The sequence below is a fragment of the Cervus elaphus genome, chromosome 14 (assembly GCF_910594005.1).
Source record: "Cervus elaphus chromosome 14, mCerEla1.1, whole genome shotgun sequence".
In the NCBI taxonomy this organism is placed as follows: Eukaryota; Metazoa; Chordata; class Mammalia; order Artiodactyla; family Cervidae; genus Cervus; species Cervus elaphus.
Window position 1 is genome coordinate 54,313,250 of NC_057828.1, and position 15,437 is coordinate 54,328,686.

General features: G+C 52.9%; 1 protein-coding gene across 6 annotated transcripts in view; it reads right to left on the reverse strand.

Moving 5' to 3' along the window:
• The window catches only part of KAZN (kazrin, periplakin interacting protein), a 1,279,571-nt gene that overhangs the window by 54,469 nt on the left and 1,209,665 nt on the right, over nt 1-15,437 (reverse strand). For 3 of the 6 annotated variants that reach the window (XM_043922880.1, XM_043922882.1, XM_043922884.1), the window contains 4 exons: nt 13,691-13,861; nt 5,223-5,412; nt 2,996-3,126; nt 57-107 (listed from right to left, as the gene is read on the reverse strand). In XM_043922880.1, the coding sequence (XP_043778815.1) occupies nt 57-107; nt 2,996-3,126; nt 5,223-5,412; nt 13,691-13,861 (543 nt within the window). The remainder of the gene's footprint in view (nt 1-56; nt 108-2,995; nt 3,127-5,222; nt 5,413-13,690; nt 13,862-15,437) is intronic. The other 3 variants (XR_006344824.1, XM_043922883.1, XM_043922881.1) reach the window with 2 other exon arrangements.

Here is a 15,437-nt window from a genome sequence, read left to right on the forward strand (position 1 = left end):
TCAAGGTCAAGGAAGGGTCCAGGGAGGGCCTGAGTGGCCAGGGAAGGCACACCTACCTGTACAATGGGGTTGTGCAGGTTCTTCTGAACTGGGCCGGGACTGTCGCCCTGTAGCCAAAGGAGAGGAGGAAGATGAAACAGCGGAGACACACAACATATGACAACAGAGGTGGCCCGTGTATCATGGGCTTTTCCGTGGAAGGAAGTCATCCCTGCGGGACTGCCCTGCCTCTGGGGAATCCACCCTCCACGCCTAAAGTAGACACGTCCCAATGGCTCAATCATGGCACCTCGGGTTCATGGAGATGCTGCCTGGACCAGGGATCCTGGCCAGAGGCCCTGAGGTGATCTGCCCGTTCTGGCTTCTTGACCCCTATTACCCTCTGACCAACAAATCTGTCACTCAAAGGCTTCTAAGTTCCTCTCCTAATTGACCCACTGAGTTAAAACTGGAAGTTGGTTACACTTGATGCTTTTCATAAAGAGGTATAACTTTACAGAAAAGCACAAAAATAAAGAATTTTGGGACAGGAATACTTGTGAGACTATGTAGCCTCTTAGTAATATTTCCCCCACAAATAACACAATAAATGTCTTATTGTGTGGAGGGGCAGACAGGGCTCATTAGCCTGATTTACAGATACACAGAGAGGTTCCGAACAGTCCAACATTATAAAGCTAATTAAAACCAGAGCTACAACTCAAATTCAAGACCATCTGTTTTTTCTTGGTCTAGTGCTCCTTCTTCTGAGTGTACAAAAGCCCTCACCGTATCCCAGAATCAACCTGCCCTGCCTGGGGTTGGGGCATAGATCACTGGGATCACAAAAGTTGTTACTAGGGTGACTCCTGGTGGTCATTTCCAGAATTGCTGGTAAAAGGCAAGAAACAGAGCATGTGTCACCTGAGTCAATGTCCATCTTCTCCAGCCTCTCTGTGCTGAGTCCCCACCTCTGCTCTAAATAAGTGACCACAGCATGAAAGGATGGGGGTTGCTTATGCCAGGCCAGGCTGTTCTTGCAGGTATCAGGTCAAATGCCTGAGAACAGAGCTATACCTGGAGCTCTTTTCAGGTTCTTCTGGCTTACCTGTATGCACATCTGTTGAGATGGGGGATGGAGGTGGTTGAGGGAGGGCAGGGATGGAACAAACAGTAGTTTAGTCTTTAGTCCCATCTCAAGGTTTGCAAACAGACTATCTGCCAGGCAGCTAAGGTAGGTTGGTTCTGTATAGAGCCATCTTTGCCAAATTTATGGGTGAGAGAATGAGGCTGGAGCCCAATGAAATATCTACATATAGACTGGCTTATGAAAGCACCCATTGCCTAGCAGCAGGGCCCTGTGTAAAGTGAGCTTGGGAATAAACATGCCAGACCTGCTCTCTGTAGCAGCAGGTTATGTGCCAAGGCCAAGTTGCGCAAAAGGCTAGATTTGAGCCAAATGCAATTCAGGAGGCCTTTAAAGAACACTTTCTGCAGGGTGGATTTCCCAGTGGCATTTTGACTGTCAGAGCCCCACTGGGAAGGCAAAATATGGCCCTTGGGAAGGTCTTCTTATTTGAGGTGTGCTCAGATACTACGGGGTATCTGGCCCACAGTAAGAATGAATGGCAGTGCTGGCTGTAGGTATAACTCAGCAGCGACTCCTCAGAAAGACAATAATGTCAGAGGACCCTCTACTGGCCAAACCTTCCTTGCCTTGGTTCTGTCAGGACAGCCTCTATCACCAGAATTCTCTCCTGGGAACAAGAGAAGAACAAATTGCTTCCTTTAAGCCCCAGTGAAAACAGAATCCCAGTCCTGAGTGGGATTCAGGCCCCCTTCCCAACCTCATTTGGCTTCAGGAGGCCCCGGCCAGCAGTCCTGTCACCCACACCACCAGGCTGAGGCAACTCATTTCAAGTTTAGTCTTAGCAATTAAGTGCTTTTCATTTTTATTGTAGATTTGAAAAAAAAATTGCTTCCATTATGATTACTAATATAGAAAAGTTACTGATTTTTATCAATTGATATTCTACCAGTACTGATATATACTTCTCATTATTAGTGTAATGGTTTTTCAGGTTATTCTCTTGAGGTTTTCCAGGTAGATAATCACCCCACTGGCAAGTAACAGTTATTCTGTCTTCCTCTCCCACTATATCCACCTCATTTCTTAATAGAACAACATAAACCGAGTTTTTGAGAAAGCTTGTCTGTGCATTTGAAGACCTGACTCTGCTGTGTCTTTAGGACATGGCAGGGGAGCCCCATGGATTATTAACCACGTGATGGAACAAATATGAAAAGTGGTCCCCATACCCTGACCCCAGTGTTTCATGTTCGAGCCTTGATGTGGAGGCTTCCTGTCCTCAGACGCTTGACCCACCTGCCTTTGTTCACCGCCCCCATTCCTGGGAAGCCTGTCTCCCCACCAGTCATCAAGAGTTAGGTGGCTACTGACCTGCACCTCTTGGTAGCTGGGACCCAGTATACAATCAAAAAGCATGTGATTAAGTAAGCAAAGCAAACAAACTTAGAACAAATTCACTGGATGTCTCTCCAGAAGCAAAACATGCAAAAACTCCTGGAGATTAAAAAAAAAAAAAAGTCTGGCTGATTCCAGGATGAAGGACCAAGAGCTGGTTCTACGGGGAAATGGGAGTGATGGTGGTGGTGAGATCCCGAGCTCGGAAGGTAGTCTGGGAGGAGACGCCCATGGTCCCAGACAGCCCACCACAGGTAAGCCCAGGCTGCTCAGCCCCCGTGGCCGACCCAGGCCCGCCTTCTCTGGGTTTTCCTCGCCCTCCCGGACACAAGGAGCCAACAGGCCTCATTTCTTTCTCTCCCCACATCCATCTCTTCTTGCAAAAGGAAAGAACAGAACAGGAAATGCCTCCGCCAGAATGCTCCCTGGGTGGACGAGAGGAAACAGCGGGTAGGTCTTCACCCCTCCACCCCCACCCCTGAGGTTTCCAGGCGGGGCCCATGGCCCGGGCCCTGCGGCTGCTGGCCTTACGTTGCAGAGGGAGTGTGTCCGGTGTCGGGGGGAGTTGATGTCGCTTGGCGTGGACGACCGGTCGCCTTCGGCGGCAGATGCGTCGGAGATGACAGAGGGCTGCCGGGAGTGGCAGGGGCTTACCCTGACTGCTGGAAAGCAGGGACAGTTGGTGAGTGGGGGAGGGAGAGGATGTTCATGCCTTCACTGCCTTGCAGGTTGTACAATCCATTATACAGATGGGAACACTGAGCCATATAGAACAGACTTGCCCCGCTCTCCGCCCCTCTATTCCACAGCCCCACACATCACCAGAGAACTGCTGGCAAGAATCTCCAGTCCCTGGATCCAACAGGCCCCCTCCTAACCAGGATGAAGAGAAGAGGCAAAGTTTTCAGGCACCTTGGTAATGGTTTTTCACAATGCTCCTGCTGCCTGGATGTTACCTAGACCTGGTGCAATCCTAACAGCTGGTCAATACCAGCTTCTCAAGCAAGAAGCCTTGAAGCCACCATTGGCTCCCCTCTCTCTCTCACTCCCTCACCCCACAGCCAATCAGCTGCAGCACCTCCAAACACAGCTTTAAATCTGGCCACTTCTCTCTAGCCCCACCACCACTACCCTAGCCCAGGTCACCACTGTCTCTTGCCTAGAAGACCATGGCAGTCTCCCAGGTGGCCTCCACTCCTCACTGCCGTGAGAGCCAGGCAACCGGTCTCATTTTACCTGGGGGTAGAAATGCAGTCCTCCTGCAAGCGAAGGGATTCAGCCCTGCCCACCTCCACCCAGCCCCAGCTCATGTCACACCGGCTTTCGGATGGTGCCCGACATGCACTCTTTCCCTCCTGCCTCAGCCTTCCCTGGTCCTGCTGCCCATAGGGCACATTCTCATCCTTCAAGTCTCAGCCTGACCTGAGAGAAACCTCTTCCCCCCAATTATCAGCTCTCCCCACCGTCTTTTTTTCCCCATCAAAACACCTGCTTTCTGTTGATTTCTTTCCCTGAACTAAGATCTGTAATCATACTTTGTCAATTTAGTTACATGTGTTTTCTGTCTTCACACCTACAATGCCAGCTTGATGAGGGTGGGCATTCTGGGTGTCTTATACATGTCCAACCCCGGAACTCGTGGTACCTGGCAAGTAGTAGGTGCTCAGTTAATAGCAGCTGAATGCCTGTAAGCCCACCAGAGTCCCCCCCGCAGATCACTTTCCTGGCTGTTGGCGCTGGCCCTGGATGGAGGAAGCACTTACTGCTGGACAAGACTGAGGGCCTATGGTGTGCACGTAGCGCCTCAGCAGTGAGGGCTACATTACTGAGAGGCGATCCTTGCTGCCAGGGGCCCTAAGGAGGAGTGGGGGTGGGGTGGGGTGGGTGCCTTTGAAGTCAGAAGCTTGGGTTCCTAGCTAAGTTACAGCAGGACCCACAGGCTCCAGGAGCGAGCTACCTGTCTCTGACCTGCACCTGTCACATAAATGCCACTCACAGGAGGGACAAAAAAATGGACCCAAGTGTGCTGCGGATGTGCAGAGAGGTTTGGGGCTTGTACTGTAGCCGGTGGATCTGGATGTTGACCAGAGGCTGAGCCCCTCTCCCCACCAGTGCCTGGAGCAAACACCCCTAACATTTATTTCTGACCTTTCCACACATCCAGTGATTATCTGGAGCTGTCAATCAAGGAACTCTCACTGTCTCCCTTGCCAAAGGATGCCCATGTGATCCAGACGGGGAGGATCAGTGTGTCCAATGTCTGACATTGTGATTGGTCCAGGGGTGGGCATATGACCTGGCTGGCCAATCAATGTAACCACTCTCTAGACACAGTGATTGGTTTGAATATAGGCATGTGACCCTGGCTGGCCAATCAGAGTCCGTCTTTGGGATTTACTATACACAGAGAGAAAGATTTCTCTTAAGACTTTAGAGCTGCTGGGGCCCTACAAGCCAGAAACTACTGGAGACTGTTTCCTGCTTTGTAGCAAGAAGTAGTCTAAAGATGAGGCCAAATGGAGGCAGGCAGAGCTGAGGGATGGAGCGAGTCAGACCCAGATATTGTCTGAACCTTGGTATCCAGCTACACATGAGGTCCATCACTCGGATTTTTCAGTTACCCTGAGCCATGGCCTCTGCTGCTCCCCCCCCCCCACCCCCCCACCAAAAAAAAAAGCAGCTGCAGTGTGTAAAAGAGGATGCTCGCCTCTTGAGATGCCTCCACAGCTGTGGCTGGGCCAGGCTGGGCTGGACTCACCTTGCCGGTCCGCGGGGTGGGGGGGATGTGAATGGTAGAGAGTCTGCTGGCTCTGTCGGATGGCTGCGGTCAGCGGGAGGTCTGCCTGCACCACCCACTCCTGGTTGCCATTAAGCACCGTCTCGCCGGGCATGGCGAGTGAATGCCGCTTGGGGACATCCTTGGTCAGTGTGGCTAAGGACTGCTTGGCCTGGAGAGAGAGTCGGGGAACAGGAAGAAGACCATGTGATCAAGGGGACTCCTCTCTGCCTACTGCTGGGCCGTCACCCACCATCCTGAGAAAGCCAGGCATCTGACACACCAGGGCATGTCCAGCTCTGCACCACCTGCCAATCAGCACATCACCTGTGGTGTGCTCTGGGGTTAGTCATCCTTTACTTCCTGCCAACACACAGTCAGACCACAAAGGGGGAGGGAGGACACTCTAAGGGCCAGCTGGGATTTGAATGAGATGGTAAGAAAGTGGTGTTTTGCCCTTTTTTCCTTGTGCTAAGTCACTTCAGTCATGTCCCACTCTTTGCGACCCCATGGACTATAGCCCACCAGACTCCTCTGTCCATGGGATTCTCCAGGCAAGAATACTAGAGTGGGTTACCATGCCCTCCTTATCCCTGACCCTTTTCCCCCTTACCTCCTCCCAAATTCAACCTGTGATGACCCCTTCGCAAGGTGCTGTGCAACACATGCTGGGAACAGGGCAGACCCTCAGCCTGGCTCTCAGGATTCCATGAGAACACGTGAGACACAAGGAAATCTGGGACACAGGTGTGGGGCTGAGCTTGGGCAGGTGATTATTCACCAATAATCAGACAGGTCTTCCTTTCTCTGTCTCATGGCTGAGGTCACAGAGCTTTGGGTTAGCTCCCCACCAGGGTATGGGGGGGTGGTCTTGTTAGAAGTCATCCCAAATTATTCAGGGAAGAAAAAGAGTACATATTAGAAATGTATTAATGCCTAGTCTTCCCATCGTAGTCAATTTCTGCTTCCCCACTTACTCCCCCAGGCTCATGCCAGGGGAGGGGCCCATGGGCTCGAACTGAGAACAGATGGCAGGGCCACCATGAGTGCTGGCTTTGCCCCTAATATGAACACAGATGAAATGGAAAGACTTCATCTCATCTTTCTCCTAGCTCCAGAACTTTCCATACCCCAAGACCCTGGGCTCCTCCAGGCAGAGAAAGAGATTCCAGCTGAGAAATGAAGTCCTTGGCCTAAAGCCGGATACAGCCTCATCACATTGACCAGCTGTGTTATTTTAGATAAATCACTGCCTTCTCTGAGCCTCAGTTTCCCCATCTGTGTAATGAAAAGTTTGGACCAGTCTTTAGTGTTCTCTCTAGCTTGGATATGCCAGGAGTCTATGAAATCACTTCCCTTCCACTTCCAGCCCCCAGGGAATATAAACCCCCTGGGCAGAGAGAGGCTGAGTTGAAGGAGTCAGCTTCTCATCCACTAGCCAGGCGATAATCTCCACCTGGTTTAGAAAACTATCATGTACTCAACTGTACAGCCCTGGGTCTTAAGTAGGGAGTGCAGGATTAGCTGTGCTTGCCAGAAGGTAAATCAGAACTCAGAGAAGTTAAGGAACTTCTCTAGGAGTGCACAGCAGGCATGACGTCAAAGTTGGGCCCCAAGCCTGGAAGCCCCATGGTTGTCTATGGCGCCCACCCTCCTCTGGGGCAAGGAAATAACCAGCACAAGTGATGCAGACTCTGGAGCCATGAGGCAGAGAGTGGGGTGTGGCTGGTCACCACAGGATCCCCAGCACCTGGCTTGGGGCTGGGCACAACGAGTGAAGCACTCAGGAAAACTGCAGAGGGAGTGGAAGCAGGTCTCTGCCACGTCCAGGCAGACAGCCCAGGGAATCTGCGCTGTTCAGTTACTACAGGAACAATGGGGCAATCCTTTTACCGAAGGAAGGAGCCAGGCTGGCTGTGTCTTGGAGCTGCCGTGTGCCTGCAGCAGGCCCACCAGCATCATGGACGCGTTTCCTGGACCACGGCGCCTCACTGGGGACCACACCTGCTCTCCCCACAGCTGTCTGGGCACCTGGCCTCCCAGCCCTCCATCCTGGCTCCACTCTGTGTAGTTGGCGGCCCCACTCCCTGGCTTCCTTCTGCCCGACCCATCTTGGCTGCCAGACAGGTGGGCTCTGGTGGGAAGTGAGCGCCTGGTCAGCCTGCCATCAGTGCTGACTCTCAGCTCTGCCCTCTTGCAAGCATCCCCAGCCACGCACATGGAAAACACAGGCAAGTCCAAGTCAGCCCCTGAAATGAGCAGCCCAGCAAGAGGCCTGGGCAGGACCACTCTCCTGTCCCCACCTGGCTTCCTTCTCCCAGGTGGAGCCTCACCTCTGTCTCGGCCTGAGAGCAGCACCTTCTAGGAATAACTCAGCAGGCAACTTGGCATTATTCCTGCCTGACAATGTGGAGGAGCCTATCTTTAGTCCTGTAGGACGGGGCGGGTCTACCTGTGAGTTCTGAGCACAGGAACCTGTCACAAACTGTCCACTCATGAGTTTAAATCTCCCAAGACTGAGCAAAACAGAGATGTGAACTGCAGATGAGGCATATAAAGTCTAACTTAAAATACTTGCATGTACACACACACACACACACACACTCTCTCTCTCTCTCTCTCGATGCTGCCCTGGATCATTTTTTCTTTTTTTTTGGTGGCAATCCGCACATTTCTCTACTAATCTCCTCTATTGAATGCAGTTCAACACTAGGAGCTCACTCTTCTCTCTGAGCCTACACGCCCTACTGGGCACCCTAAACCCACAGTTTTGAGCTCCTGGGAACTGGTGAATTGGCTCAAACACCCTCATGTGACAAAAGTCAGACAGAACACGGAGCAAACTCCATTTCTACTATTTGACTTGCTGTGTAATGTGGAGCAAGTTACTCCACAACTCTGAGCCTCAGGGTCTTCAGGGTAAGATGGGGAACTGAGAGGGATCATTATCTGTAAGTGCGCCCCCTGGAGTTGTGGGACAAGGAAGCCCAGTATAGTGCCTTGGAGCCTGGGCTCTGGGATCCAACAGCCTGGATCTGAGCCCAGCTCTGCCACTTCCTAGCTGGGGGATCCTGAGAGAGGCCCCCTCGCCTGTGCCTTCACACCCTTGTCTGTCTGATGAGGAAACATGGTTGCTATGGAGAGCACTTGGCCTTTGGTTTAATAAAAAAAAAAAAGGCTCAATAAATGTCAGTGACTGTTATTATGAAACAGTTTCTACTTCACAAGTAGGAGTCAGACACGGAATAATTCACAGGAAGGCCCAGGATACTGTCTGGTTTGCTGTCCAACAGTAGCAGGCTGTTAGGATTATTTATGCCTCTGTGAGATTGGATAATCCAGGAAGTAGAAGGCAGGAGTGTGGAGCCCTGCCCTCCTCCCCCTCAGGTTCCTAACTGCCTGAAGGCCAGGCTGTGTTTCCAGTCAGAGAGTTGGCCTGAGGGGCTTCCCAGGTGGCACTGGTGGTAAAGAACCCACCTGCCAATGCAGGAGACGTAAGAGACGCGGGTTTGATCCCTGGGTAGGGAAGATCCCCTGGAGGAGGGCATGCCAACCTACTCCAGTATTCTTGCCTGGAGAACCCCACAGACAGAGGGGCCTGGCAGGCCACAGTCCAGAGGGTCGTACAGAGTCGGACACGACTTAAGCAACTTAGCATGCCAATTCAGGAGACATAAGAGGCATGGATTTGATCCCTGGGTGGGGAAGATCCCCGAGGGATATCTCTCCCGCCAAAGCTTGGGAGGATTTCAGGGCAGGAACCTTTCAAGGAAACATGAGAAGGTCATGCTCGGGTGGACTCCAGCCGCACAAACGCTGAGTTTGCACTAAAGAGGCATCACGTTGGCTACAAGCGGACTCGACGACTGTCTTCCTGGGCTTACTGTGACCCTGTCCTGGATCTCAGGATGTGGTGGCAGTGGGTCCAGTGCGGAGGCACCAGAATGAGCTGATAAGGCAATACTGGGTCCACACCTTCTCCAAGCACCCCAGAGGGTGGAGAGAGGCCCTATGGGGGACAACGTCAGGCTTGGGCAGGCTCTGACCCTCACATGTGTGGCTGGGGGGGTCTGAGCTCAGGCCCAATGTCGGAGCTGGCTGTGGGCAAGGGCTGGTCTGCTGGCCAGAATGGCAGTGGTCCAGGGCTGGGAAGTGTGCTGTGTGGCCGGGCTGATTTTCTTAGAGGGAGGGAACCCAGAGGTGGTGTCCACCCAGTGGTGGCGCCAACCCAGAGCACAGCTGTTAAAAAAGGAACCCAAACCACCCTGGTCCCCCTGCCACTCGACCCTGCCTCTCACTGGTGCTCACTGTGCCAGCCTTGCCTGGGCATGTGACAGCTGTCATTTTTTACATATGAAGGAACTGAGGCCCAGGCCATTCCAGGTCACACGATGACCGGCTAGTAGACAGACAGGACACGAGAATCCACAACTCTTCATCTCGGGGTGGCCTGAGGACAGGATGGTCTCCAACATCAGTAAGAACAGCTAACATCCACTGATGGTGGAAGGTGAGCCTGCCTTCATCCCTCATCACCGCACCTCCCAATCACCCCAGGAGAAAGGTCTTCTACACGTGGACACAGGCTCAGAAAGTTAAGTCACTTGTCAAAGGTCACATGGCCAGAAAATGCAGGACCCAAACTGGGACTGTGTTAGAACTGACCAACCAGGGTGCAAACAGACGCCGAGACGAGGGAATCCCATACTCCATTCTTGAGAAACATCCTGCTCTACAGAGGAGTGGTTCTCACCAGGGCGAATCCTCTCCCCATCCAGGGGACTCTGGGAAATGTCTGGAGACTTTCCCATAGTTGGGAGGTGCTCCTGGCGTCTAGTAGGTGGAGGCCAGGGATGGGTGCTACTGCACAACCGACTGCACTGGATGGCCCACCAGATTCTCTGACCCCAAATGTCAACAGTGTGGAGGGCGAGAAGCCTTGGTAACAGTGTACACAGTAAACTTAAGAATTGTTTCCTGTTTTGGAGAAGCAGCCTTGATACAAAACAACAAAAGTCTAGGCCACCGGGAACCAGGCTCCAGGGAACGGCCTAGCACCTGGGATGGGTGGGGGGGAAGCCTGTGACCTCTGGGCTGGCAGTCCTGTCTCTGGCCTGCTGCTAAGAGGGGGTGTCTCCTCCAGGCCAGCACCTGGACATCCTTTCAGAGGCCTCCCATCACAGAGCGTGAGGACTGCCGGACTCCCAGCTCTGCCTCTCAATTCTCTGGTCAGCTCTGGGTGAGCCTCCTGCACGCCAGACCTGTTTCCACATCTGTGAAATGGGCACAGTAAGAATATACAGCTCACTGGAGTGACTGCTAACAGCTATGGTTTCTTATTAAGGGGAGGAGAGTGTTCTGGGATTAGATAGTGGTGATGGTTGTACAACTTTGTGAACATACTAAAAACCACTAAATTGTACATCATAAAAGGATGAATTTTATGGTATGTGACTAGTCTCTCAATAAAACAGCATGCTGAACAGTTTTTAAATTAACAAAACCGCCACCACAGGGTGGCCTGTGGAGCCAGTGTGGCTGCAGAGGCGAAACTGCTCCTTGGGTGGGAATGCCTAGTTCGGCCAGGAGTTGTTATCAGGAGATGTCCCCTCCCCAAGGGTGGGAGCCTCAGGTGCCCATCACCAAACACCAAGAGAGGTATTCATTTCTTGGGAAGCTGTGTCTTTGTCTCTTTCTTACTCAAGTGAAGCGGCCCTTTTCAGCTGCATAGGGTGTGTGGAGCTGGGTAGGGGAGGGATGATTCCTGATTTGGGACAGGGCCTGCTCGCCCCTCACCTGGCAGCTGCCTCAGGTCTTCAGTGTTGTGGGCACAGGTCACTTGATGAAATGACCCATCACTGGTGCCAGAGCCAGAACTCCTGGAACAGGAGTAAGCAGGTGACCCCAGATGGGCCATTTGGATATCCTGTACAGGATCACTTTAAAAACTGAAGTGAAATCCAGAGGACAAAGGGTTCGGGTTCATCCTCCTGGCAGGGGTCACTGAGCGGACCATTCCAGATGGACTCGTGGCTTCCCCACTGGTTGCAGCTGCCTTGGCTTTGGCCCGTTTCCAAGCTGACCCTCTGCTTCCCCACTGCACCTGTGAGCTCTTGACTTCCTTCCAGTGCACGCGGTGTGCTCGAACTAGCCAGAGCTGCTTTCTGTTGCTTACAACACAAGGACTTGGGGTGCACACGCAGGGAAAGTGCCTTCCATCTGCTCTCGACCTGGCCAGCAGTGCAGTGAGGGGAGCCAGACAGCACTGACCGGAGTCTTGGAGGCCTCCAGGCCGTGAAATTCTGCAATAGAGGGGACCTCCAGGCAAGTGGACACACCAACAACATGGGGGCTGTCATGGGCTGTGTTGATGTGACAGCAAACCCATCACCTTGAGCTGCAAATATTCACCTCTCTATTCACACTTAGCAGAGAGGTGTGAAACTGGCCAGAGTGAGGAGGCAAGAGCCTACGTGCCACTGGCCTTAGGCTCTTAGAACCAAAGCAGGCTGAGTCACCCGGGCATGGTGAGTGGAAGTAGAGATGAGCTGGCTCCTAGTCCTGAAAGACACCAGAGTTCCCCAGCATGCCTGCAGCTCGTGGTCCAAGGCCATGAGGACCCATCTGTCCATCCATAGGACACCAGGAAGACTTGGCAGAACAGCGGTCTTGTCTCACCCTGAGCCCCCTTCCTAGATCTACAACTTGAAAGGTTTTTGTCTGGTCTGTGTGTGGCAGCAGGGCCACTAGCACCACTCACCCCACTGGTGGGAAGATCCCAGAGACCCAGGAGATGGAACTTCCTCTAGCCTGGGAAGCTCTCACCACTAGGGGTCAGCATTGGACATGGAGACCCAGGAGGCAGAGGGTGGGATTGGTCCCAGGAAGTGGCCCATGGATCCTGACCTGCCCTGGGCAACCCCTGGTCCTGAAAGAAGTGACTATTTAAAACCTTCCCGTTGTCATATCATCACTCACCATGTACAGGAGTGGCTAAGTGCTTCTCTTGCATTATTTCATTGAAACCCTCACCAGAGCCCTATAGAGTATATGCAGGCTCCTCTGTCCATGGAATTCTCCAGGCAAGAATATTGGAGTGGGTTGTCATTTATTTCTCCGGGGAATCTTCCCGACCCAGGGATTGAACCCAGGTCTCCTGCATTGCAGGCAGATTCTTTACCATCTGAGCCACTGGGAAAGCCATGGAGTATATGCAGTTATCCCTACTGTCACCTGAGGGAGCTGAGAGCCCAATGGGTGAAGGGTCCTGCCCAAGGTCACACCGCTAGATAGCAATGGGGGCTGTATTTGAACCCAGAATCCATGGCAGCAACCACTGTTATCTGGCATCAGTGCTTTCCAGGAGAACGCTGAGTTCTGGCTAAGAGCCAGGTGGGACTTCCCCAGGTCCTGTCCCAGGAATTCCCCTCCACACTCTCCTCCCACCCACCATTGCATTAAGCCTCTGGTAGTTTCAAGGCTGGAGAAGGGAATGGCAACCCACTCCAGTACTCTTGTCTGGAAAATCTGTTGGATGGAGGAGCCTGGTGAGCTGCAGTCCATGGGGTCGCTGGAAGTCGGACACGACTGAGCGACTTCACTTTCACTTTTAACTTTCATGCATTGGAGAAGGCAATGGCAACCCACTTCAGTACTCCTGTCTGGAGAATCCCAGGGACAGGGGACCCTGGTGGGCTGCCGTCTATGGGATCGCACAGAGTCGGACACGACTGAAGTGACTTAGCAGCAGCAGCGGTTTCAAGGCCCTTTAAACCACGAGGTCCCTGGAGTTTCTCAAACACCTGGTGGGAAGGCAGGGTGGAATAAAGATCCTCACCTCCACTCCAGGACCAGGTAAAGGTCAGAGAAGTTCAGTGAGCAGCCCAAGGTCACACAGGAGAAGGCAGAACAGAACTCTAGGGCTCTGGACCTTGGTTCTGTTGCCTGACCAAGCTTGAAAACACCACCTAGACTCTATCTCCACAGGCAGGCTGCACATCTCTGAGGAAAACACAGTGTTTGGAAGTATTCTGAAGGATGTTTTAAGTTAGAAAAAAATAACATTTTTTTCCCTTGAGGATCCAAGCAATAAGACAATAGTGTGGAAAAATAGGGAAAAGGATATAGAAGCCACTTCTGATCTTACTACCCAGAGATAACCATTATTAATTTTTTGGTGTTTTTCCTCCCAAATGTTAGTGGATGGTCTCCCAGCATTCCCACAGGCCTGGCCCCCAGCAGGCAGATGGAAGGCTGTGTGGTTGATATGAAAAAAAGCAGAGAGAGCATCCCAGGGCCCGCCCCCTGCCTTAGTCCCGCCCCTCCGGACTCCCACGTAAACCCACTGGTATGCCTTGTCTCCTAGCACCTCCTCCTCCCAGAACATGACACCACTTCCGGCAGGTGCCCCCCCTCTTCCCGCCTATGTGGGCGAAGGGGCGGGGTCTCACCATGGCCAGCTCCGCCTCCAGCTCCTTCATCCGGTTGTCCTTGAGGTCCAGCTGGGAGCGCAGTGCTGTGGCGTGGTCCGTGGCCTCCTTGGCTTGGCGCCGCAGCTCCCACTTCTCGCGCTCCAGCAGGTCCTTCTCCTTAGCCAGAGCTTTCACAGCATCCTCGCTTTCCTACGGGGAGAGGGCAGCATTACCAGGGGCATGGCTGGGGCCAACCTTTGGCCAGGAGATGCCCAGAGGCCCTTGACCCCTGGACTAGCAGAATGTGTTGGGGTGAGGGGCGTCCCCCATGCTCGGGCCCTGGAGAAAGGAAGCCCTGGGTTCAAGCCGGTCTCTGCCACACACTAGCTGGGAGACTGGAACAGAAACAAACCATTAGTAGATGCTCAGCCATTATTTTGTCAGTGGATAAAGGAGCAAACGAATGTCATGGATAAGTTCTTTTAACTCAAGTTTTCGTTTCTCCATATTTGAAATGGGGGCAGGGAATCAACACTACTCCTATCAAAGAACTTTATAAAGATTAAATGACTCCACGCGAAGGAAAATGTGAAACGGAGTCTAATAAAAGAGTCAACAGTGGGTTTGGGCTTGGTCCTCTGTTCTATTGTTTGGTAATGTGTGTGTCATGGGAAAACAGGGACAGAGGAGACATCTACAGCCCAGCCACCTGGGCTGCCATGGGGCCCTGTCACCATCCTACAAGGTCACAGCTGATGACGGGACAAGTTGGACCCCCAGCTAGCTGTGGTGTGTGACTGCAGGACAGTCCTCTGCCGTTCACCCTGGGTCCTGCTCCCCGCTGGTGTATCTTCATGGGCTGTTTTCTCCGTGATGCTGAGGGGAGGGCCATGGGCTCCAGCTATGCTGGTCCAGGAAATCCAGCAGACAAGGAATAGCTGGCTGGATCAGAGGACCTGACCTCTGTTGGCAAGGGCCAAATTTCATGATCCTGGGCATCTTTCCCTTCCAGAGAAAGGGTCCCAGCCGGGGGCCCTGCCTACCCAACCAGCCACAGTCTTTTCACCCGCTAAATTGGGAGCCAAACTCAAGGTCCCTGTGTAGCCTGGGTCCGAGCTGGGAGTGGCCATCCTGTCTTGTCGAACAGCCCTGCAGCCAAAGGCCTGACTTCCAGATGGTCAGAGACCAAGAGGCCGAGGGAGACATCTGGCCCTTCCTCTGTGGCTGTCACAGAGCTGGAGCTGTGGCTTAGGATCCAGCGAAGGAGAGAGTCTGGGCCGAATTCTGGCTCTGAAGAACAAGTTGCAATGACTGCTGTGCCTCAGTTTCCTCATCTGTTACATGGGATCATAGCACCTATCCTTGAGGGTATTACCATGAGGACCGGATGAGATAATCCAAGTTCAGAGTTTAGCAGGGCACCGGGCACATGGCAGGGCTTCCCAGGTGGCGGCTAGTGGTAAAGAACCCGCCAGCCAATGCAGGAGACTTAAAGAGATGTGGGTTCGATCCCTGGGTCGGGAAGATCCCCTGGAGGAGGGCATGGCCACCCACTCCAGTATTCTTGATTGGAGCATCTCATGACAGAGGAGCATGGCAGGCTACAGTCCCAAAGAGTTGGACATGACTGAAGCGACTTAGCAGGGCACACAGCAGGTGCTCACTCATTCATTCGGGATGCTCCTCAAATGTCTTCTTCAGGAGGCCTTTCCTGACCATCCATCTAAGAGAGCGGCCCCAGCCCTTCCCACCCTGTTTCTTATACCGGTACCTGACACTGTCATTC